The sequence below is a fragment of the Perca fluviatilis genome, chromosome 8 (assembly GCF_010015445.1).
Source record: "Perca fluviatilis chromosome 8, GENO_Pfluv_1.0, whole genome shotgun sequence".
Lineage (NCBI taxonomy): Eukaryota > Metazoa > Chordata > Actinopteri > Perciformes > Percidae > Perca > Perca fluviatilis.
In genome coordinates, this window is record NC_053119.1 from 38,350,251 (window position 1) to 38,375,735 (window position 25,485).

The 25,485-nt window shown below is 39.2% G+C and overlaps 1 protein-coding gene and 1 pseudogene across 5 annotated transcripts; both read left to right on the plus strand.

Annotated features, from left to right (window-relative positions):
• Positions 1-6,254, plus strand: part of LOC120563883 — a 46,892-nt pseudogene extending 40,638 nt beyond the window's left edge.
• Positions 6,255-10,204: 3,950 nt separating this feature from the next.
• Positions 10,205-11,597, plus strand: LOC120563880. 5 transcript variants are annotated; one of them, XM_039808358.1, is made up of 3 exons: positions 10,205-10,632; positions 10,732-10,870; positions 11,034-11,597. In XM_039808358.1, exons 1-3 carry the CDS (start codon positions 10,347-10,349, stop codon positions 11,275-11,277), a joined length of 669 nt encoding a protein of 222 aa, XP_039664292.1. In that variant the 5' UTR covers positions 10,205-10,346; the 3' UTR covers positions 11,278-11,597. The 5 variants fall into 5 exon arrangements, with proteins under 5 accessions (XP_039664292.1, XP_039664290.1, XP_039664291.1 ...); XM_039808356.1 differs by having other exon boundaries at positions 10,205-10,870; XM_039808357.1 differs by having other exon boundaries at positions 10,205-10,870; positions 11,037-11,597.
• Positions 11,598-25,485: the final 13,888 nt, after the last annotated feature.

Sequence of the window (25,485 nt, forward strand, 5' to 3'; positions counted from 1 at the left end):
TGTCTTGATACTTACTGGGTCACACTATGGGGTCGTGGTACTATAACCCTCAAGTGGAATTATTCTTTGATAACAGGGCGTTTCCTTTTAAAGTGAATCCAACATCATGCAATTAGTCTCATATTTGACATTTTGACAGGCTTTTATTTTGAAACTACACATCAGAATGTCTTGATACTTAATGGGTCACACCAAGGGGTAGTGTACTATAACCCTCAAGTGGAAATAGTCTGTGATAACGGGGCGCCTTCCTTTTAAATTGAATCCAAAATCATATGTTCTATGCCTCATATTTGAGACTTTGACAGGCTTTTATTTTGAAACTATACATCAGAATGTCTTGATACTTACTGGGTCACACTATGGGGTCGGTACGCTACAAACCCTCAAGTGGAATTATTCTTGATAACAGGGCGCTTCCTTTTAAATTGAATCCAAAATCATATCTAATTTGTCTCATATTTCAGACTTTGAGAGGCTTTTTTGAAACTGTACATCAGAATGTCTTGATACTTAATGGGTCACACCAAGGGGTCGTGTACTACAACCCTCAAGTGGAATTAGTCTGTGGTAACAGGGCGTTTCCCTTTTGAAGTGAATCCAAAATCATATCTAATTTGTCTCATATTTGACTTTGACAGGCTTTTATTTTGAAACTGTAAATCAGAATGTTCTGAAACATTGTAGATCACACCTTAAGAAGGTGTCCTCTCCATCTGAGGTGAAATTGGTCTGTGGAAGCTAGGACTTTTATTTTTATGATTTTCTGAATGTGTAGACAAAACACGCGTATATATGAGATTTGGGGGCTCTTATTTTGGAAAACAAAATCAGAATGTCCTGAAACATTGTAGATCACACCTTGAGAAGGTGTCCTCCATCCATCTGAGGTGAAATTGGTCTGTGGAAGCTAGGACTTTTATTTTCATGATTTTCTTAATGTGTAGACAAAACAGCTAATATTTGAGCTTTGGGGGCTCTTATTTTGGAAAACAACATCAGAATGTCTTGAAACATTGTAGATCACACCTTGAGAAGGTGTCCTCTCCATCTGATGTGAAAGTGGTCTGTGGAAGCTAGGACTTTTATTTTTATGATTTTCTGAATGTATGGACAAAACAGCTAATATATGAGTTTTGGGGGGCTCTTATTTTGGAAAACAACATCAGAATGTCCTGAAACATTGTAGATCACACCTTGAGAAGGTGTCCTATCCATCTGATGTGAAATTGGTCTGTGGAAGCTAGGACTTTTATTTTTATAATTTTCTGAATGTGTGGACAAAACAGCGTATATATGAGTTTTGGGGGGCTCTTATTTTGGAATTCAGCATATCATGCAATGACAGGTTGTGAGGTGTGCTAAAATCTTTCTTTCTCTTTTCTGACAGACAGACAGACAGGCAGGCAGACAGAATAAATGAATGGGAAATTGCCTTCGCCGCGGAAAATTCCCTGTTTTTAGTTTTGACGGTCTCACCGTAATAGCAAGTGTATACGCCACCGCGAAATATAGGGGTGGCTAGTTTGACCGCTTATTTTGGAAGTGGAGGCTGGCTTGACTGCAGTGACATCTCCCAGCTGCCCGGAATTATCTCCCCTTCACTTTTCAGTAATCTTAACTTTTCGTTTTGGTGCTTAACTCACCTTTTGTCAGGTTAATTTAGCTAACCGTAAAGACAGCTACGCTGCGAAGAGGGGAGAAATTCGGCAGGGAGGAGATTTTCAGCACATACACCGGTAGCGCGGCGGAGATGTAGCTAACTCTATGGATGGGCGCTGTTGTGACTCGGTGCCTGGTCTGATATGGTCCGTTTCCGACGTTTAATTAAACTGCCGTTAAGCGTCGTAAGCACCAGGCACTGGAGATAAGTTCTGGCCCGGGGGTTGCTGTAATAAAAGTAGCTGGCTGATAGCTGACTGGGGGCTAACGATAGCTAGCTAGCTATATGTCCCGGGGCTGTTGTCAGCTGTCATCCCCGACTGAGTCTCTCTGCGCCGGGGGAGTGAGGCAAACAGACCGGGGTGTTCTAGCTGGCTAAATTAGCATTAGATTAATCGTCTATCTATACAGTTAACGTTGCTAGTGAAGTTATTCGTGGGTTAGCCCAGTCCTGTTAACTGTGGTCGAAACAGTCATACTAAAGCGTGTTGAATGATGTTGTAACCTCATAATGTTACCCACAAAGCATTAGCATCAATGTTAGCTACTTGTCGATATTGAACTTTCAAAATAAATAAGGTATCTGTTGTATTACTGTGATAAAAGTGGGATGTAATTAATCACAAAATGAGGCTTTATGGCCAAAAAAAGCAGTATTACGGTTACAAGTTTTTTTTTCTGTGACATTGTATGATTTACAATTACTCCTGAACGTATCATCTTGGTGCCAGTGTTCTGGTTCTGACGGAAGTTAGAGTAACTGGAGGGTGAAAGGTTATATGACGCCACTGACGGGCGACTAAAGGGAAACGTGCGTGTATGAAAATAAAATAACAGATTTCTCTGGGTTTGACATTTGGTGGAAACATTTGGGATAGTGTAAGAACACAACTCATAAAAATATATAACATAGGTATGGTCATTTTTAGACATTTTAAAGCAGAAATGTTACATATTGTACCTTTAAGCTTACATTGAAAATGCTAGCGGTTAGCCTGTTGGGTAGCTGAAAAGTCTGTGTGATCTATAAAATCAGTGGTGATACAAGCATCAGTGTTCCTTGAATTGCTTAATTAGCTCTTTTCCAGAGCATACTACTCTCAGCTTTTTGGGAAGGGTTATGGTTATTGTATTTAGCAGACACTTTTGTCCAGCAAAATAGTAATAAAAACAATAATGACAATACAATATCAAATATCAATAATAAAAAATAACAAAAATACCATAAATATACAAATCATAACTCTAAGAATGAATTAATTATTTAAGTGTAAGATCAACAGATAAGTCTTGAGACTCCTCTTGAAGGATCCAAAACTATCACATGAATGCTGAACACTACGCAACTCATATCATAGAATGCACGCTTATTTTAAGAGGACTGTCTGCAGGGAATGTGTCTGACCAATCACGGTGGGTGTGGGCCGCCTGGGCCAAAAATGCCAGGGCCAATTTTTTGTCCCAGTCCAGGCCTGGTCCAAAGGTAACATAATCCACCAACCAGCACCTCTAAACCTAATTTATTTAACACAATACAAGGCATTATTTCAGATTATACAGGAGAGCCAAAACAAATTTTGACCAGAGTTGAGTCCGCTGCTATTGCCATGTAATGAACACAATATTTGATCTTTTTATGTTATAAGATGCTCAATATTGCTAAGTTGAAAAATACTTATCAAACATTTTAAAAATGGTAAAAGAGTGGGATAAGCCTTTTTAGCACAAACATTTTCCAGACAGACTGATGCAGAATAGTAAGTAAATGTATATATGAAAGGTTAATGTACATGCAGTTTTATTAATTGTGTATGTATTTGTAGACGGTTTTCAAATTTTAAGAGTAAAAGCCTTGGTGAAAGTTGCTGAGCATAAGGTGCCTGGTTAGCTCACCTGGCAGAGCGACCACCCATATACAGAGGTTAACTCCTCGACGTAGCGGCCGCGGGTTTGACTCCAACCTGCGGCCCTTTGCTGCATGTCATTCCCCCCTCTCTCTCTCCCCTTTCATGTCTTCAGCTGTCCTATAAATGAAGGCCTAAAATGTCCAAAAATAATCTTAAAAAATAAAAGTTGCTGAGCATTACTTCAAGATGAAGATATTCATTCTTATCTTTATTCAGTGTGGATTGAAGTGTAATTAATGCATTTTAAATAAAATGAATGTGGTTTACAATTGCTTACTTCCATAAGCCCATATTCTGAATTATATTGGGGAAATGTTTGTGTCAAAAAGGCCCACTCTTGTCATTTTTAAGATTAATAACCTCAACCTATTTCTCAACCTAAACTGTAGCAACAGTGTCTGTTTATGATAACATTCAATCTGATAACACAAAATAATCAAATATTGTGCTCAGTACATGGCCAAAATTTGTTTAGGTTCTGCTGTAAAATCTGATAACGCGCCCCGAGTGTTGTTAGCATGATCTACCAACCTTTTAGCACGGTGTTAAGCTCACTTGAGCAATTTAACTGTTCACTGCCTTGTTTTCTGTGTCATTATTTCAGTTGTGTCCTTTTGGCACTCATATATAATATAATATAATGAAATATGTACAAAAATTCCCAGAGGGGCTATTTCTTGGCTAGGAATAGTAACTTCCTTGAGTCTCCACTGGTTGCCTGACAAATGTTCTATTATTATAATTATTAACTTTATGGGTCAGCTGCAGGGGTCTCCCAGAGATGGAGCCCTACAAACTGTTAAGTGCATATAACAAGCGGCGGTGCTACCCACAGTTTGTGAACTTCTAAGTAGCTCTTAATAACTCTTAACTTTTGTTTTTATTCATGCTTTGCACTTCCACAATTATCATTGGTAACTGATCAATTATTCCGTTTTATCAAGTAATATAAAGCTAAGCTTATTTTTTGCTCATATAGGTTTGGACTGTGGAGGCAGTATTGAAGTAGTTCCATGCTCCAAGATCGCCCACATTGAGAGGAGCCACAAGCCCTACATGCCTGACCTGAGCGAAGCCATGAAGAGAAACGCCCTGAGGGTAGCAGAAGTCTGGATGGATGAATACAAACACAACGTCAACTTGGCTTGGAACTTGCCATTTGAGGTACTTCAAATGTAGTCAAGTACAACAAAAATGATGATGCCCTTTCTATGGAATACTGCATGCCTCATACACACATGATGCAGAATGAACATCCAAAAATCCATAATGAAAAGCTTTTCTTCTGAGTACAAATGTGACAAAATGCCTTATTCTCTGCAGAATCACGGAATTGACATTGGGGATATCTCTGAAAGGAAAAACTCAGGGAAAGGTTGAACTGTAAACCTTTCAAATGGTACCTGGAAAATGTGTATCCCAAGTTGGATCCCTTGACTGACCTAGTTGCCTATGGAGGAGTAAGTTTAGTTGTATCTAATGTATCTTTGTATGTGTGGTAGAGACAATAGTGACGGGTGTGCGCGGCCACATACGTGCACCGCCACATTATATATTGTGTATTTTAATGATAAATGTCATAGTATTGGATACATTTTCATTGGGTTTGATAAAATGATGAACTCCCCCATTTATAGATAAGGAATCTTGATGCTGACCAGTGCATAGACCAAGGACCAGTGCCAGGTCACACACCCATCGCCTACAATTGCTACTACTATGGACCCTAGCAAGTAAAGCAAGTAACAGTGGTTGTCAAGATTAATGATAATAGTCACTGAAAAGTTACGCATGGCAATTGGAAATATTGTCTTTTGCCGCCGCGGCTTATTTACAGTAACTGACCAATCTGCTTTCTCCTTGACTTTTTATTTTATTTTTTTAGATTTGTTATTATCGGTCAAGCGGTGAGCTCTATATCGGGCATCAAGTCCCACAAGTACAATGACAACCGGTGTTTAACTGACCCGGGGAAAAAGAAACAGAGCCTGGCCTTCATAACTGCAAAGAGGCTAAGCAGAAAGGAATGGGGATTCACTGGGACTTCCCTCAGGTATTACACGTTGTTAAACTATTATTAAAACGTATAGCAAAGTATATAAAAGTCAAGGAAGAGATGTGGCAAAATGATTGGTTTTATTCCAGTAATATAGTAAAAGTTAAAAGTCAGTGTGTCAAGTTCAGGGTGACTCATAGCTCAAACTATTGACTGAATGTCTAAATATTGTATGATGACAGGCTGTGCGTTTGTATTCTTGACACTTATTTTTCTTCTCCAGGGCAAAGAACTGAAGAACAGAGATACAAAAAGGTGTCTGGAGATTAAGAACGACATGCTTCTAATACAGGAATGCTCTGGCCAAAGATGGGAAATCCAAAACATAATCAAAGCTTTTTAAAGTGTGCAGTGTTTTCTGAATTTCTGAGGAAGGAGAGAGGCAGGGTCCAAATGAAGATTTAACAAAAAGGTTTAATAAACAAAATTACATGACAAAACAGGATTTATCGCTGCAGCAGACTGAAAAATGCTCCTCCCATGTGGAGTCACATGTTAAAGGGCCCATGGCATGAAAATGTCACTTCATGAGGTTTTTTAACATTGATGTGAGTTCCACTAGCCTCCCTATGGTCCCCCAGTGGCTAGAAATGGCGACATATGTAAACCAAGCTCTGGGTATCCTGCTCTGCCTTTGAGAAAATGAAAACTCAGATGGGCCGATCTGGAATCTCCCCCTTATGATGTCATAAGGGGAAAGGTTACCTCCCCTTTCTCTGCTTTGCCCACCCAGAGAGTTTGGCCCGCCCATGAGAAAGAGAGAGACATCATGGCTTTCAAACGAGCAAAGTGATAGTTGGTCAAGGCCACACCCCCACCCTCCACCTTGCCCCCCCTCTCTCCTCCTCTATAGCATTTAAATCCACAGACACAAAAATGGCACATCCTAAGTAAAGCTCATTGTAGGACTGGCTCTAGTGGCTGTAATTCTGCACCAAGGCTGAATTTCGGGAAAGAGACTTCAGATACAGTATTAGGGGACCACTAAGGTCTATATAAAAGAGACTTCAGATAAAGTATGTACCACCCTAAGGCCTATGTAAAAGCATCCAAAAGCAGCATGTCATAGGACCTTTAACAGGCCCAAACCTTTCTAAGTTTCACAAATATTTTCTTTGGAGTAGTGGGTGGTTCCTTGAAAGAAAACTCTCTATTGGTCTGTTTGTCCCCCAAGATAAGGCGCACCTCTGAATTTCCAGGTTACTCCAGGTCATAGATGAAAGGTTCTAATGTGTGGACATCAATTATTCCAAGCCTTACAGGAATACATATTCCTTTGTTCTAATCTAGTCTGCGACAACAGGGGATGGCTCCAAAAAGACTGGGACAGAAGGTATCTTCCTGTGGGCACAATAGGGCTTCCCCAGTATGCTAAATGATCTATCTGTGAGAGTAGGTATTGTTAGAATATATTTGTGAGAGTAAGCTAACATTTTTGTAGTAGAGTTCATGATTTTGACCTTGTCTCGTTGCTTCCTGGGTTTTGAGAGGCCATCTGGTTTTACAGTGATTTGACATTACAAAAGGAGGGTGAGATAATGACTGAAATGAAAAGGTCTTCTCTGATCAAGGGGGGAACAGGCAACAAGGTCAGGGTTTTGTAAGCGCGTGATATGTGACACAAAGTATAGTGGAATGACCTGACTCTTGGAGAACTCCGTAAGTTTGAAGGAGATTAAAAAACACAGAGGTTCAAATTCAACAATAGCAGCTTGTCTTTATGAGCTGAGAATGAGAAGTCGAGGTCATGTTTTTACACAATGTGTTACATATCGTTAGCCGGCTGGAGCCAGAAGATCGGGACTACGTCCAACTGATAACAGCACCACGGATGAAGCAGAGAAAGTGGATAAAAAGTGAGGGTTCTGGGTTAGCCGGCATTTGATGCTGGGAGACACTGTCTGTTTGCTAGGTTTTAGCGATAGGCTGTTTTGTCTTGAAGTGATCTGATCCTTGTGCACAAGTATTGTATTGTGCTTTTATCATTCACTAAAGCTTGTTATTAACATTAACTGGACGAATCTTGAGTCTTATTTTGAATACTGAGTTTTATTGATCTACCAGACAACGAACACTTAAAGGTGTGGGTTATAGTGACCATAGAATTGGAGTCAGATTAAGTCTGGCCATTTGGCCGGACCAGAATTTGGGTTTTCGGTCACTTTTATTCCTTCAGTATGAAACAGAAGATATGGATTTAGATATAACAGTTATTTGATTCAATCCTAGTTGACTACCCCACCTGCAGCGTACATAAAACATCAAAACAATACATCAAAACATAAAAGTACATGGTTATCAAACATCAGTATTGTTTTAACAGCGGCCAACAAGAAGTGCACTTCTCTGCTCATTGGTCAGTGAATAATATCACCTGAATGTATAAAATGGGCATTTGCTCAACAGTTTATGAATGGACAAAGTAATTATTTGTACTATTTATTATTCTGCCTCCCTTCAATCTTCCACTCAAGGACACCAAATATATTGTATCAGGCAGAAAAGTTAATACAACTGTTTGGGTTTTCATCAGATTCAAACCGTGGGGCTTAGCATGAGATGGGAGTTTAAGCTTTGCTTTGTTTTTCAATTTAAATAAAGGTTTGGCTTAGCTGAATTTCTTCGATGGCAGCAGTCACCATAAATGCTATTAGTTAGATGTAGCTTCAAGGTTTTTGTTCACTAACAATTGGCCAACTATTACAAATACTACATCTGGAGGCATTTTTATGCAATAGGTTTGGTGCTGTTAGGTAAATTTCAGGTTTGAAAACTATACATGTTCTTCTTAGTAATCTATTTCTTCTTTTCTGTGCATTATCATCTGTGACAGAAATAGCCTCCATGTAGAAAAAGGCAAACAAATCATAAGGGGATGGAAAAGTAAAGAAGAAAAGGACAACGTTGGTATAAAAAGCATGATTCAGAAAACAAAGTGGTTCATGGATGAGTGATATTTGACAGTACAGAGGTTCTGTGCAAAACTTGAGAACCAAGCCTCCTTATACAAATAATCCTTTATGGTTTGATTGGTTTCCCCAATCAGTTTTAAACTATTGTATTGTTGTTAGTATTTTTGTAGTTCTGATTATTAGAAAGGTACAACTTGTTCAAAGGTCTAATTACTATTGTTGGAAATTATGGGAGTTCTGGCTAGGCGAGATTCCACATGCAATCATTGGAGGTGTGGCCGGGTGTGTTAACAGAGTCCAAAACAAAGGTCCCACTTATGCAGAATGTACGGTTGAGTATACTGTGTATTACCTGATTATTACTTAATTATGAGAGTATACATAATATTGGTGTTTTCTATGCTTGTTGAATTATATAATAGTCTACAGCCTTAGGCTGAATCCCAATCCTCCCCTTACCCCTTCCCCTTAACCCTTGTTGAGCGTGTTCACGTGAGAGCTAGTGCTGTCCCAATACTCGTCTTGATCGAGGGATAGGGCAAAGGGGAAGGGCCAGATGTCCCTTCCGACCAAGTAAGGATGCAAGCTTACTTGGCCAGTCTCTCCTGGAGACCCTCAACACCTCTAGTGTCAAGACTAGACATAACTAGTTATGGATTTTACAGGCCATGGGGGTTGGTATTGCAGGCCAACAGAGTTTTGTTTTCTTGTGCTGAGACAAAGGCCTATGTTTGAAATAATGTCAAATATTGATTATTGTGTTTTTATACACATTTGGAAATAAAGCATATATATGAAACTGGTTGATGTTTGAATTTTTTTTTTAAAGTCATCTCTTAAAGCTGTCCAGGTGCTCAACATCACAATACGCCCTCCACAGAGTAAGAAGTGTGTTTGGTATTGTGAAGAAGCTGGCTTTGACAACTGAATGGGTAAAGTGAATGCTGCCAGATGTGTGTACCGTACAAGTCTGGTCATTCTTGAGAAGCTCAGTTGAACAACTATAGCTCAGTTGTCTGTGTTCATTGTAAGTTTGGAGAAGATATACTCAAAATGATCACCCTTGAAAGGTATATCACCAACAACAACATAGTTTCATAAGATCCATGCTGCAGCTGACCACCTTTGCATTCTGGCAAAAATGACCATGTGTCGCTGTGGACCTGCGTAAAGCAGTCTTGTATAAAGTACTTGAAAGCAGTACTTGAGTAAAATTGCAAGTATCTTACCAGAAAATGACTTTGGTAGAAGTTTAAGTCACTTTTTAGAATATTACTTGAGTAAAAGTCTTAAAGTATCTGGGCCCGTATTCAGCAAGAATCTAAGAATCCTCTCAGAAAACTCTTAATTTAGCTTAAAAACTCTTATGTAGGAGTCTTAGCCTAAGAGCAATTCGGGAACGATCTGAGAGCAACTCTGAGTAAGGAAAAGACAAAAACTTTTATCTTAGTGAGGAGGCGGGGTTGACCCCGTTGCCATGTATGACACAATCTTTTGAAGACTGTGATTGGTTGGTTGTCCAAGAAGGAAAAAAAGAGTGATTTTAAGTAAAGGGTCTATTCTAAGCCTTCACTTTGAAATTACATGTGTAATTTTTCCTTATTTGACCGTTCTCACACACACACACACACACACACACATTATATATGTGTATATAAATCCTTTTTTTTATTTACCATGCTGTTAATTTCCTAAAAAGGTATTTGATTGGCTTAGAATGATAAAAATCGTTCCACTCTTTCCAATTACACTGATTAATGGCATGTCTATTTAAGTGGTGGTTTGAATGTTGGTTTTAATGTATCAAACATGGAATCAAAACCAAGAAGGGCGAGAAAGCCCAACTGGACAGAGGAACAGTGTTTACTGTTAGCCCAGTTAGTGGAGGAACACAAGGCCATTCTTAAAGGAAAATTCGGGCCGGGTGTCACAGCACGGGACAAGAAGCAGACATGGGAGCGTATAGCACAAACTATTAACGGTTCATTCCCCCTGCTTGTGCGCACCAATGAAGACTGTGAGAAACGCTGGTATGTGTTGCAATCAAAAGCCAGAGAGGAAATTGCAGCACACAAGCGGGAGTCTTCACGCACAGGTGAGTGCTATAACACTTTTTTGTACGCTGGCAAACTTATCTCTAACAATTATATATGTATAGCCTACTGTACATGTGGTCCACTGTATTGTTTTTTAGGGGGGGGACCACCTGCTAAACAGCTGTCCCAAGTAGCCCAAACCGTTTTTAACATCTTAGGTCACTCAGAAACGAGTATCACCGGTTTGAAGGAGGGCACAGACAGCTCAATGATTCAGCTGGTGGAACTACAAAAATGGTAATTTTAATAAACCAACAGCCAAGTAACACAATATAAAGACACATTTTTATTTAACATAGGCAAGGCCATTTCTATCTGGCATTCTATGAACGGAAAAAAAATAAATAAATTGGCCTACATTTATTTTAAATAACAGACATTAAATGTTTTCTCCCTTCAGTAGCACAGAGCCTTCAGCAGAGGAATGGGGACCGTCGACATCGCAGGTGGGCGACCCTCAGCCCGAAGCGCCTCATTCCCTGCCTTCTGCTGCCACCGCAGCTGCTCCAACACCATCCCTAGTAGACAAAAAACTGGAGATGGAGATGGATGTCCTAAAGCAGCAGAAAATAGTACTCCATCTACAGGAGGAGTACTACAAACTAAAAATTGAGCTACTCAAAAATAAAACTAATAACAAATAATATTTTTTTGTGTCTTCATAATATCTTTCTAATGAAAATGTTGGCTAAGGTGTGTCTGTTTAGTCACGATTTTTATATTACATTCACAGTAACTTACATGAAATGCAAATTAGTAAACTGAGCTCTGTAAGGATTCCCACTTTGGGACAGATCCCTCCCTTGTGGAGGGTATTCTTCATCATCCTCTTCATCAGCCCGATTGTCCGTGGGAGGGTCTGCAATTTGTCTAGCTTTACAGATGTTATGAAGCACTGCACAGGCTGTTATCACTTTGCAGACCTTTTCTGGTGCCAGTCGCACCTCTCCATGCAAAATGTGAAAGCGCCTCTTTAGTTGACCAATACCCCCGGGCTCACTACGGCTCGTGTTTTCTTGTGAGCTCTGTGAGTTAATGAAAATTAACAGAATTCAGTTGATATTTTCAAAACAAAATGGTAGGTTATTTATGGGAAGTAGAGTAGCCTACAAATACTACTGCAACACATTTGTTGTTCTCTAAATTTGAAGTCCACACACATTAAGTGTATGTGTTGTCACTGTTACCTGTTGTAATTTAGCTGTGACCCCTGGTCAGGACGGAGGTAAGGTGTGAGGAGCCATGGTTTACAAGGATAACCACTGTCCCCTAACAAGTGGCAATTTGCTGGAATATGACGTCCTTCAAACAGATGTCTCAGGCCACTTTCTGCCAGTATCCTGGCATCATGTGTTGCGCCGGGCCATTTTGCAACAATGTCTACAATCTTATAATCTGCACCGAAAACAACTTGAACGTTTATGCTGTGGTACCTCTTTCTATTAACATAAACATCCTCGTCTTCCGACGGTGCAATAATTCGGATGTGGGTTCCATCAATTACTCCGACAACACCAGGGAAGCCTGCTATATTCATAAATGCAGTTTTTTGAGCCTGCAAGGTGGGAATGTCCAGTGGAAACGAAATGAACTGCGAAACAATAAGAGGTTCTGAAAGTGCTGTAATTGTTTGTGTGATCACTCTGCTTACAGAAGGTTGTGACAGACCCAAATCATCACTACTGCATTGTTGCATTTTCCCAGTTGCCAAATATCGTAATGTAGTGATAACTTTCATTTTTCGGCTATGGCATTTCTGCGCTGTGTCGGAGATGTTAGCGCGTCTCTAATAAGATCAGTCACAAACATAATCCCTGCACGATCTAATCTATAGCGTCGGATTAACTCACTGTCATCCATTGTCTGCAGCACATTTCTTCTCCTTCGTCTTTCTGCCATTTTCTCCTCTGCTAAAGAAACTCTTAAGCCTCTTAAAAGTCCTCATCCGTGCTCCTAACAATTTTGACCTTAAGACCTCTTTTAAGGGTTGAGATTCTTTCTGAATTACTTTTTTCTTTACTAGGAGTTTTTCTTTAATTTTAAGAGTAAACGCCCACATTTCTAAGAATTTTCTTAGAATTTCGTCACTAGGAGCTACTCTTTGCGTTAAGATTCTTTATGAATACAGGCCCTGTAATCTAAAGTAATTGAAGAGGAATACATTTTTATTGCAAACTCGACGCACGCAAGAGTGTAGCTGAAAGATCATATAAATGTTGTTGTTGTTGTATGCTGATGGCATTGTGTTGGTTGCAGAGAAAGAGGTTTATTTACAAAAATTGCTAAACATTATTAGGTTGTGGTGTAGTAAATACTTGCCATTAAAGTTACAGTCAAAACCCAAAGATTATACATGTTAGAAAGCTATTCGAGCAGCAGAGCAATCAGGGTGGGAAATGCCCAATTTTACCGGCCACTTATATTTTTACCAGCCACTTTTTCTGGAAGTCAAATTTAGAAAAGAAAGTGCACTAGGATATTCAGAATTGCTTCAATGCATTATTTTTTTATTATTAATACATATTTTATTAATATAGGCAAATAAAAAGTGATGTGAAAAAAGCCTGTGAGACCATGGTAAAATTTTTGTTTGGTCAGTTTGGACACAGTAATTGTAGGCCTACATGTTTAATGAACCAAAAAATATTGACTCATCTCTCAGTAACATAGCATTAAGCAGTCCCTCCAGGATTTCACAGCCTTTTTTAGATTGTTGCAGCCCAAAATGCCTGATTTTGCAGGAGCTTTTGTAAAAACTTGCGCATAAAAGTTGCCATGTCTTTTGTATTTTTGTTGCAATGAAGTTGTGAGAGACAGTCAAAGTTGCTTTTTGTATAGTTATAAAAATAATATAGTATATAAAAATATAGTATATAAAAAAAAAAAAAGGAAACTTATTTTGGAGAGAAAAAAATTACTCTGGGCTGAGTGTTCCTATTAACCTTTCCAAAAGGCTCAGGATGCTATAATGAAAATGGCTGATGGATTTAAGACAAAAAATTATAACTCATTGAATTAATCAAATTTGAACATTTCTGTCAGTGGCTTGTTGATCTTTATATTGTTAGTTAATATCCTAACCTGGCTTGGCTGGGACACACATTCATACGGTTTGATTAAATACTTTAACTTATCATTGCACTTACAATAACAAGCGTAGCTGTCCTCAATTTAGGTCATCCTTACGTCTCATCTCCGTTTTTTCCTGCATCCACCGTGGCGGCGCCAGTCGCGAGGGGAACTGAGTAGCAGAGAGCCAACAGGATTGAAACAGCAGCAGCTTCAGCGACTTTAGAGTGAAAAATCGTTACAGCGCATTACTTGATGTTAAAATGTTTACAGGTTGGCAGGACGGTCTGAAATGTTTTTTCTCTTTTCTTTTACTTTGCCCCCAACAGCTTGTACATCCATAGCTACTGCTGACTTCGCGCGGGCCTCTTCACACCAGGGATATGTCGGCACATTTTTTTAACCGATAATTTTCCTTTCGTCTGTACCTCAGTTCAGCTACATGGTGTCACGGACTAGCGCTGAAAACTACTCGACAAAAGTCTGGAGTTGACGGAAATATGCGTGGTCAAAGCCCCGGCTGTGAACGGTTTCATTTCCTATGAGTTCTTCACAATAAAAGTCCTCTGTTATTTTGGTATTTGAATGTTTTTATTATGAAGCAGCAAAATCCAGAAATGTTGGGGATTCATTAGCAGTAAAGTAACGCGGCTCGTATAAGGAAAAGCTGTCCAATCCGTTACAAGGAATGTTTACAATCCACCCGCCACTGTGGCTGGTAAACAAGGCAAAGTCACCCGCCACTTTGAAAAAGTACCCGCCATTGGCAGGTGACGATTTTCAGAGGGACTTGGCTTAGTCAGCAGGACGAGCATTAGCTTTAGGGTCTGTGATGAGGTATATGATGAAATTGTGACCTTCGTTTTCATAAATTTATTATTCAATGGTTCAGTTTTATTTTGCTGAAGGAGTAGTGGGTTGTAAGGATGCCGCTGACTGAGGAGCTTTCTTGGGAAGCATAAATATAGTGCTAAGCAGGCTACTGAAGGGGACATGGGATAGGGGTCATGTTTTTTAAAGCGGAGATGTGAAATAGTTCGGCTGTGGATCTGCCTGAGGGCGATTTCACAAAACCTAGATAGTGGATTAAGCCGGGATTTCCCAGTCATCCTGGATGACTTAAGCCTTGACTCGGTTTCACAAAAGCAGAGGCAGATACATCACCATGGAGATTTATTCTGTGCAACTAGCCTGCTCCTGACCAGGCTAACAACCAGGATTAATTAATCCTGGTGCCTTTTCTGTTCACTCAGCAGTGGTTTTATTATTCAGTTAAGTAGGCTAAACGGCTGGTCTGCAGCATTAACGTTTCCTCTGACACCGCCTCTGGCGTCTACTCGTTCAGATGGCAGCAGTAGGCGCTGCCGCGACTTCGGCCTATGTTCTTGCAGGCTGTTGCCATCCAAACAAGGCTGTATTAGAGGAAGCGTAAACAAGACGGTGTTCATGCTAAGGTAAAGCCTAACCCGCGTACTGTTTTCACAGCAAATGTCAGCTACCTGGGCAATAAACTGGATTACTTTTTTACACAATATGTTGGATGACAATAAAGTCTCTCATCTAATGGTTTAGCTTTGAATTAGCTGTAGCCCTGAGTCTTTGGCTATGGTTAACAAGGAACGTGCATGCGCAACTGCATTGGCAGAACAGCCAATAAGAACACTTTCTCTCTCTGAAATGATCTGTGATTGGCCATTCTCCCGTGACGGCTAGAGCTGAATAAGATAACACTTTGTCTGTTTACACAGAGATTTTTCTTGCATCGTCTGTGTCACGGGTACAACGTCGGACTCAATTGCTCGACTCAACACGGAGTAAAAGGTGAATATGTTTATTAATGAATTAACAATCCAGGCAACGGTACAAATCCAATAGGCAGAAAACGTGGTCAAAAATACAGGCAATAAATCAGGAAACACTGGAAACAAACACTAGGAAATGCTGGAGAGTGAGACGCACGAAGAGTAACAACAATCTGGCAGGGAACAAGTGAAACAAGGGGGTATGTATATATATATATACAACTACACACAGGTGAATCACATTAGGGCAGAGACAGGTAATCACAAATGGCGGGAAACAAACAAAGGCAGGAAGTGAATGAAGACAAAACAGTGAATGTCAAAATTAAAAATGACAACAAATTTTGGCAAGTGGACACAAACACAAGTTAAATCACACAATGATGTTTCGGCCTGAAAAAAGAAACTGAGGGAAAACAAAGAACAGAAGTTCCTTGTAAGTTTTAAGATTTATCTGTCACACAAGTATGTACACTGATAGCTAGCTTCCATTAATGCCCATCTATAACATAGATAGGCATTAGTGGAACATTAAACACAATACATCAGGGATAGCCAACACAGTGCCTGCGGGCAATTTAGCCACGCCAGGAAGCCAATGGTCACGTTGAAAAATGGCATAAGTCACCGATCGAAGTTCGGTTTAAAAATAGCCTTAATTGTTTTTTTGGTTCAATAAAAAAGGAGATTAAATATATTTTTATCTCCTGTGGCTAAGTGGTAGAGAGGTTGCCTGCCAAGCGGAAGGTTGGTGGTTCGATCCCTGGCCCTGCAGTTCCATGCCGAAGTGTCCTTGAGCAAGATACTGAACCCCAGACAGTTGCCCCAGAAAGCAAGACAGTTGCCCCAGATGCTGCGCCATCGGAGTGTAAATGTGTGTGAATGTTTACCTGTACGGCAGTCTCGGCCACAGTGTGTAAATGGTTCCTGTACTATGTTAAAGTGCTTTGAGTAGTCGTTAAGTAAGTATTGTGTCAAATATTCAAACAGTTAAGCATTCAAATTGGCGTGGATAACACCAGGAACAAAAAATGTTTAAGATGTTTTGTACCATATTTATAGTTTTTTTAACTTCCATTTTAAGACTTTGTCTTTTTATGAACACAATCCAAAGCAAAGATGATAGAAGTATATGGTCTAAAGAGCTCCATCAATGGACCTTTTTCAAATGTGGACCAAGAAAAAGAGAAGATTGTGATGCCAAAGTTATATCCACACTCCATCCTGTTTGCACAGTGGGGTGATGGTCTGTCTAAAGGGGAACAGAAGGAGGCTGAAGCTCTGTTTCAGATCTATGGATACGCTGTCTTTCTGAGTAACCAGTTGCCTCTGGACAGGAAGCTTCCAGATACAAGAGACCACGTGTACTAAGGAAATTCCTGAACTAATACGCGAAAATCAAAAGCTCTCAAGATCCACAGTAATCATCTAAGTGGTCTCACCACTGCATTGCACTCGCACGCTAAACGCTCTAACTTACCAGAACTACATAAACAGCCACGCTATTGCCTTTTATTTTCAGATTCAAAATGGCACCTTACCAGCACTTGCTGCACTTCTCCCAAAACACAATATGAGACCAGTAGGCCTCACTAGCTCAGTCTCACAGGCATTCATTCCAGTTCCCTCATACAAAACAACTACGGTCAGAAATCCTTTTTTTATACATACACCAAAATTAGGAATGGCATTCCCCATCACATCAGAGCACTACCATTCATCACATATTCAGAGCTGCCAACTTTTTCCAAAACCTTGGAGTGAGATTTGATGGGGCAAACCCAAATTTCGCTGCGTACAAAGCAAATTTCTTTGGGTCATTCAGCATCATTACTGTCAGAGTTAAAAATTGCGATTTGTTATGTGGGGAGGCTCTCCGTAGGGGGGGTCCGGGTGTATGCCCCGCCCCCCGGGATTTTTATTTGAAAAATAAACCATTAAATGGCACTTTCTGGAGAGTTTTGTGCAAAGAAATGGAAAAATTGAGTCTTACATGATATGTGCAAAACTGCAAACTTTGCATTGTTGTAGTATCAACAGGTATTAGGGCATTTAGCTTTTACATTGATGTTAATCAGTCAATCATTTGATTACACATTGTATTACCTTGTTATGACATAAGAAGTGACCCATACAATGTGCCAAACATAATGTGCCACATGAAGAGACAGTGCAGCATATGACAGTAGCAACAGCTGAGAAGATTTGGGTCTGTGGTGACCAGGTCCTCCTCACACAAACGTCCTTCTCCCATTCTCTCTCTTTACTACTACTACAACACACACACACAAACACACACACACCAGTGGTTCTCAGTGTAGGGACCAGGGACCCAAAGTTAAATTAACATTGGTCTACCAAAGGGATCTACTAGGACCACTGGAATTCTAAAGAATGAGAACCACTGATTTACATACATTCTAATCCTTTAAAACTAAATAAATAGAAATAACCATTTTTTTGGACACCAGGAGGACTGGTGGCCAAAGACCAAACCTCATTTGATTAGGCAGTGAGGGAAATTCATTCTTCAATCAAGGCCTTTCCCCACGGTGGCCGGGAAGTGCAATGCAACATTACAAAGAATGAAACACTTTTTACAATCGAGACACAGATTTACATTATGTGCATGTCAAATTTACATTTTGGAAAACAAATTTACATTTTGGAAAACAAATTTACATTTTGGAAAACAAATAATAACATTTAAGGAAACAAATTTACATTTTGGAAAACAAAATAACATTTTAGAAAACAAATTTACATTTTGGAAAACAAAATAACATTTTCGAAAACAAATTTACGTTTTAGAAAACAAATTTACATTTTGGAAAACAAAATAACATTTTCGAAAACAAATTTACGTTTTAGAAAACAAATTTACATTTTGGAAAACAAAATAACATTTTGGAAAACAAAATAACATTTTCGAAAACAAATTTACGTTTTAGAAAACAAATTTACATTTTGGAAAACAAAATAACATTTTAGAAAACAAATTTACATTTTCGAAAACAAATTTACATTTTCGAAAACAAATTTACATTTTAGAAAACAAATTAACAAGATGCAAAACACTTTTACCAGTCCCGAAACAAATTTACAAATGACAGATTCTTCACGGAAAGGGAATGTACCACATACCGGAAGTGATGAGGTGTTGTTGGTGAGCGCAGTCAATTTGTGTTGTTGTGAGTGAGTATATGGCGTGAATGAAGTTTATGGTGACTTTACGTGTGGTCGGTGTTTGGAGTTTTTATATGACGCGGACCTGACGGAAACATTGGAAAAACAGGGAACGTATCGACAGCCGCGCCGGATCGAAGCTGGAGCTCACTGCCCATTCCTGGGAGCCAAAACCGACACCACGCAGCTGGAGACCCAGGCCGTATTGCTGGGCCCGCTGGAGGGAAGGGAAGCCCGGAGAATCAGATCCAGGACTAAACGGAGCGGACTGTCACAGCCTGCTGAAGTTTAAATCACAGGTTTCCTAAAGGGAGTCTGGCGGGACTCGGACTGTGGAGCGCGTAAAACACGACTTAAAGTCTCGTAAATAAATAAATACATGCAGAAATAAATGAATCATTAGTGGGGGAGTGAGCCTGGACATTTCAGTCTGTTTAAACTTCACTTTGAAGCAGAACCTCTTAGTTCAGAAGGGTGAAGTTTCCGCTTTGTACTCATATCTGTTAACTGATTATAATAAATATTCTTTGTATTAACACATTAATTAGTCTCTTTGTCTTTTGTTTAAAAAACAAGAACATCGCATGAGATTTTGACGATTTATAGTGATTTTATTTCCGTAAGACCTTTGCCTACATTGACGCTGATGCATTAGGACGGCCCATAGACAGTATATAAGGCAGTGCCTCCCCTGTTCCAAGATGGCGGCTCTATTGACGCATTCGATCCATAACTGCCGTAGTCAAGGCGACATGTATACAAAACCCTCATCACTTCCGCGTATGTGGTACATTCCCTTTCCGTGAAGAATCTGTCATTTGTAAATTTGTTTCGGGACTGGTAAAAGTGTTTTGCATCTTGTTAATTTGTTTTCGAAAATGTAAATTTGTTTTCTAAAATGTTATTTTGTTTTCCAAAATGTAAATTTGTTTTCTAAAATGTAAATTTGTTTCTAAAAATGTTATTTTGTTTTCCAAAATGTAAATTTGTTTTCTAAAATGTTATTTTGTTTTCCAAAATGTAAATTTGTTTTCTAAAATGTTATTTTGTTTTCCAAAATGTAAATTTGTTTTCCAAAATGTAAATTTGTTTTCTAAAATGTAAATTTGTTTTCTAAAATGTTATTTTGTTTTCCAAAATGTAAATTTGTTTTCTAAAATGTTATTTTGTTTTCCAAAATGTAAATTTGTTTTCCAAAATATTATTTTGTTTTCCAAAATGTAAATTTGTTTTCCAAAATGTTATTTTGTTTTCCAAAATGTAAATTTATTTTCTAAAATGTAAATTTGTTTTCGAAAATGTTATTTTGTTTTCCAAAATGTAAATTTGTTTTCTAAAATGTTATTTTGTTTTCCAAAATGTAAATTTGTTTTCTAAAATGTTATTTTGTTTTCCAAAATGTAAATTTGTTTTCCAAAATGTAAATTTGTTTTCTAAAATGTAAATTTGTTTTCTAAAATGTTATTTTGTTTCCCAAAATGTAAATTTGTTTTCTAAAATGTTATTTTGTTTTCCAAAATGTAAATTTGTTTTCCAAAATGTTATTTTGTTTTCCAAAATGTAAATTTGTTTTCCAAAATGTTATTTTGTTTTCCAAAATGTAAATTTGTTTTCCAAAATGTAAAAGTGTTTCATTCTTTGTAATGTTGCATTGCACACTCCGGCCAACCGGACGTACTTTCCCCACCCACAAGGTGCAGCAGAAAATAGACTGAAAAATACCAACAGCAAGACAAAAAGACACAGCATGGCTCATTATGTGCATGTGTCATATCACAGCCTTTCTCAAACTTATTTTGTGCCAAGGCCCATGTAATTTTTGGGGAAAAGAAAGACTATTTGAAACATTTAATGAATTATTTACAGTTACATTTAGAGCTGCACAGAGGTTAGAGAAGCACAATAGTGACCAAAAGTTTCCCAGTATCTGCAATCTGAAATTTGGAGAGTTGCAGTGTTGTAATGTAACGGAGTACAAATACTTCGTTACTGTACTTAAGTAGAAATTTCACGTATCTGTACTTTACTTCGCTATTTAAATTTATGTCAACTTTCACTTTTACTCCACTACATTTCCCAGATAAAATGTATACTTTTACTCCGTTATATTTCCACTAAGCATCTTGTTACTCGTTACTAAAAAATAAAATTAAAAGAAATGTGTGCGACTGCAATAAGGGAGGTTTCGCGAATCACTGCTCCTAGATTGCATTATGCACGCTCCACCGCGCTTCTATTTCGCATTGTTTGTTGCTAAAGGAGGAGGGAGGACGCACAACTGAAACCGCCATGGAAGCATGAGCACCTACTGGAGGACCTCCCGTTATCGTACGCAAGCGCCTCGACATAAGCAATGGCCCGGTGGCCGGGCCAGTAAAACGTATGTCGGGCTGGTTGCAGCCACAGTCACTGGTGTGTGCGTACTTCACGCAGCACCTGTACTGACTGGAAACGTTACGACGGATTATTTACCGCCATGGCACAGATGAACTAACGCTACACTTTTACTATAGTAGGTAGCCTACAATAAAACCTCCATGATTAAAGAGTCAATACTTATCAATAACCCACGTACCTGTTCTACAGGCAGAAAACGAGAAACCGATATTTCAGTCTGCGCTTCCACTCGTCCCACCCGCGCTGTGCAAACACAGCTCTACTCTGCAAATAGCGAACTTTACAAACGAGCGCTAAAATGAAAGATGTCAGTTTGTAGTCTAACTGTTTGTCTTAATTTGTAACCAATCTTGAACTTTGGACAAACTCTTGTAAACGTAACTGCTGTCTAAACGAGCCATCCTCTCCGGCCGAAGCGGTAAACCTATGGATGTATTTTAAGACCAAAACAAATACATGTGGCTACTTAAAGGAGAACTCCGGGCAATTTTTACTCAGCTATAGTTATGGGACGCCTGTGGATTGTTGTCGGCAGCGGCAGGCAAGGGAGGCGGGGAGGAAGTAGAAGATATCGCCCGGGCTGCTAGCCTGGCTAAGGAAACTACCACACAATTTGCCACTGCAGAGACTCATATTCACCAACGACAGCACACAAAATGGATATATATGCACAAATACACATGGAACTGCTGCGTTGATTAATACCGGAGCCTGGCTGAACACACTCACTCATCCCAGACGGCAGCTAGCAGCTAAGAGGGTAGGTGAATTTAAACAATGGCTAAGTTGCTAAACGCATCTTGTTGTCATGTTATGGCCCTGTTCGTGGTTCCGCCGACAATTTTAATTGCATTTTGTGTCTGTTAAGAGGCACAAAGACACTCTTTATCTTATGCCCCCATAACTGCCGTATTATAGCTGAGTGGGAGCTCTCGTTTTTCGTTATCGACAGTACTCATATACATATAGCGATCAAGATTAACGTAAAATTGCCCGGTTCTCTTTTAATATGCACGTGAATGACGGGTTCTTAATTCTTGACGATGTTGCCGGTTGTATTATTTAGCAACAGAATTGTCTTATTTCAAATTAGGCATACAGGACTAATCTGAGATCATTTTTTAGTTAAGTAGCCTATCTAGTTATCATTATGGATTTTCCATGTTTTTAGGGGTTTGCTTACTAATGTAAAAATATAGCATTAATTTAGTAAGAAAGTGAAAATATCAAACAAGATGATGCGTATTAGGTATAATTTTCTTTATTTGAAAGTCCGGCCCCTGGAGTGTCTGCTTAAAAAATTCTGGCCCTTGGAAAAATGTAGTTGATGACCCCTGGTCTAGCTTTGCTGCTAATGGCACAACATCCAGTGGCAGTGGCTAGCTGGGTTAGAACCATTTTCTAAAGCATAGGTGCGGCGTATGTTTTCCTGCTTTTTTGTCCTTTTCCAATCACACCTACAGTATGATATTTCTTTCAGGGCCAGTAAAAATGTAGAAGGGGCCAGCAAAACTCTGATCTACCGGCCCTGGGGGCCAGTGGGGATTTTTTTTATGTTGAGCCCTGCGACCACCCCGACAATAGTGGTGAACTCGCTGAACAGGGTAAGTGTGAAGATAACGTCATACACCCGTGTTGAAATGTTTCTGTACATTGATGTCAGCTCTAAAAATATGCTGTTTGTTCTTTGAACTTAAGATAATTGTGCCTGAAAAGTCCTAGAAAAGAATGTGATTTAGATTTTTATGAGTGGGATTAAGAAAATATGGGAACCCTGAATATGCTTTATGCTTTACTATAAGAAAGCCACAATAAAAGTTCTAACCGCTTGCTTTAAAAAAAAAAAAAACTTTTACTTTTACTTCAAATACTTAAGTAATATATAGTAAATATCAGAAAATTACATTTGATACTTAAGTACAGTATATATCAGATACTTTAAGACTTACTTAAGTAATATTCTAAGGGGTAACTTTCACTTCTACCAAAGTCTTTTTCTAGTACGATACTTGTACTTTTACTCAAGTATTGGTTTCTAGTACTTTATACAACACTGGAGAGTTGTAATATAGTCTGCTGTGCATGTTATTGCTCTGCTGATATGGTAGTATCTCATTCAGACCATCTGACAGACACAGAGGCCCATTTGGGTCTCTGGTCTCTGACAAAGTTTAGGGGTGGATGTACGCTGCTCTTCATTGTAGGTAGAGCACGGATGCAACGCGTCACTGCCCACAGCAGAGCGAGTCCATTAACATTAACTGAACTTACCAGCCGCGCTGCTCACCTCTATTTTTACAGAGAGAGTGGACACAAAGTGACGGACGGGTCTGTAATACTCAAAACATACCTGAAGCCAGGGAAATGCGCCTGGGATGGCTCGTGAAGAAATGTTCTCACATTTGCGACATTTTGCAAATTCCACAGACAGGGAGCACTCCTGAACCCCCTCACCGTCTCTGAAGGCATAACTAGTTGATCACGAGTGGCTCAACAGGTAGGTCAAGATAAACTCATCTTTCAGGAATCTGACCGACCGTGTTGACACTTCAGCGTGAGAAATCGGGGGTGTGGCGTGTGAGCGTGTGAAATCAATCAAATGCGTGTGTCTCACGGCCAATGCGTGAGAGTTGGCAGCCCTGTATCATATTTCAAAAAGGCACACAAACTGTTTCTTCTCAACAGTTATACTTGCACACTTGCATTGATTGTTCATGTATTGTTGTTTTAGCTGTCTAAATCTGTCTAGTCCATGCTAATGTCCTGTACCAATGGTTCTGTCCTTATGTAAGTTGTGTTCAATGTTTTAATTTTCTGTAAAACCAGGAACCTGCTGGAAACCAGTTTTTAAACTGAGTCAGGCCCGTTTATATTGTAACTTAAATGTTACTTTTAACTTTCCTGTATAATAAATGTAAGAAAAGAAAGAAAGGTAATTTGTGTTCATATGGGTTTAACTATTTTGAAAGGGGGTTTGATTATTTTGTGACCTTTGCCTTGTATGTACCCCAATTTATTGTCTTCTCTGTCCTACGGATGTTACTATGAACTGACTACCAGTGTTTTACATGCAGCAAATCTAACAAATCATAAACAATATTGTGAAATTTGAATTTAGTTGCATTTCACATTATGTAAATAACTGTGCCAATGCAATATTTAGCCAGAAATACATGCATTCAACATGACATGTCAAGATAACTATCACATAATAGCACCCTTTATCCAGAATAAGACACAGAACCACTAACCCACAGCACAGACCAGGACAAATATAAGATGATGCAGTATGGAGAACATCTATGCGACACAAGCTGCATGACATATTACGACATCCTCTCAATCTTTCTCTTTGCAGATCACTTCTGCTTGAGAACCAAGTGACTGAAACATTAACCGCATTTTTACACCGGTCCCTACCTCTCACACATTTAGATGTCTGATGAAGAATTATCCCAGGGACCTGCCAACCATCACACGCACACACACACACACACACTTTGAAATATCTCATGAACCGGTTATTCAAAATACTTCACACTTGGTTTCCTGGGTACCCAATGAACTTGGGGTTTGGAATTTGGAGCTGTTTGGACAGCATTGGATATTGGATATTAATAAACGTGAATTAAACTAAACGGCTGCACAATAAAGGTTGATGAAAAAAAGTTGAGAAAAAAAGCACTTCCTTAACACTGGCTTATATTCACTCAGAGCATTTTGCTAAGAGGAAACTCAATAAAAAAAGGCATTTTTGCTAACACTAGATATCATACAAAATCCAGACATTATATCGTATCAAGTTGCCGTGAGCTTCTATGCAGATGGCAGAACGTAACGTCATCTCAGGGGTTGACCAGGCCAAGAGAGTAGTCTTCCTCCGTCTCACTCAGACTCACCCTGGGTCCGGTTGTTTAAAGTGCTCTTCATATGCTCATTTTCAGGTTCATAATTGTTTTTTGGGTTGTATCAGAATAGGTTTACATGGTTTAATTTTCAAAAAACACCATATTTTTGTTGTACTGCACATTGCTGCAGCTCCTCTTTTCACCCTGTGTATTGAGCTCTCTGTTTTAGCTACAGAGTGAGACATCTCACTTCTGTTCCATCTTTGTTGGGAGTCCCACATGTGCAGTAGCTAGGTAAGGACTACTAGCCAGTCAGTTGCAGAGTATTAGGGCGTGCCATGCTAGCAGCTAGACGAGCATTAACGTGTGTTACAAAGTGACACATGTTCGTCACGGAAGTCAAGGCTGGACTACAATAGAGCTGTTTGGAGCAGTTTGTGAACAGTGTTTTCTGTTGGAGATGGTAAGTCCCTTTGGGGGGGGACTTTGGGCTTTTTCACTTTGTAAACCTATAAGGTGCACAACAAACATATATAACACAATGAAAGGA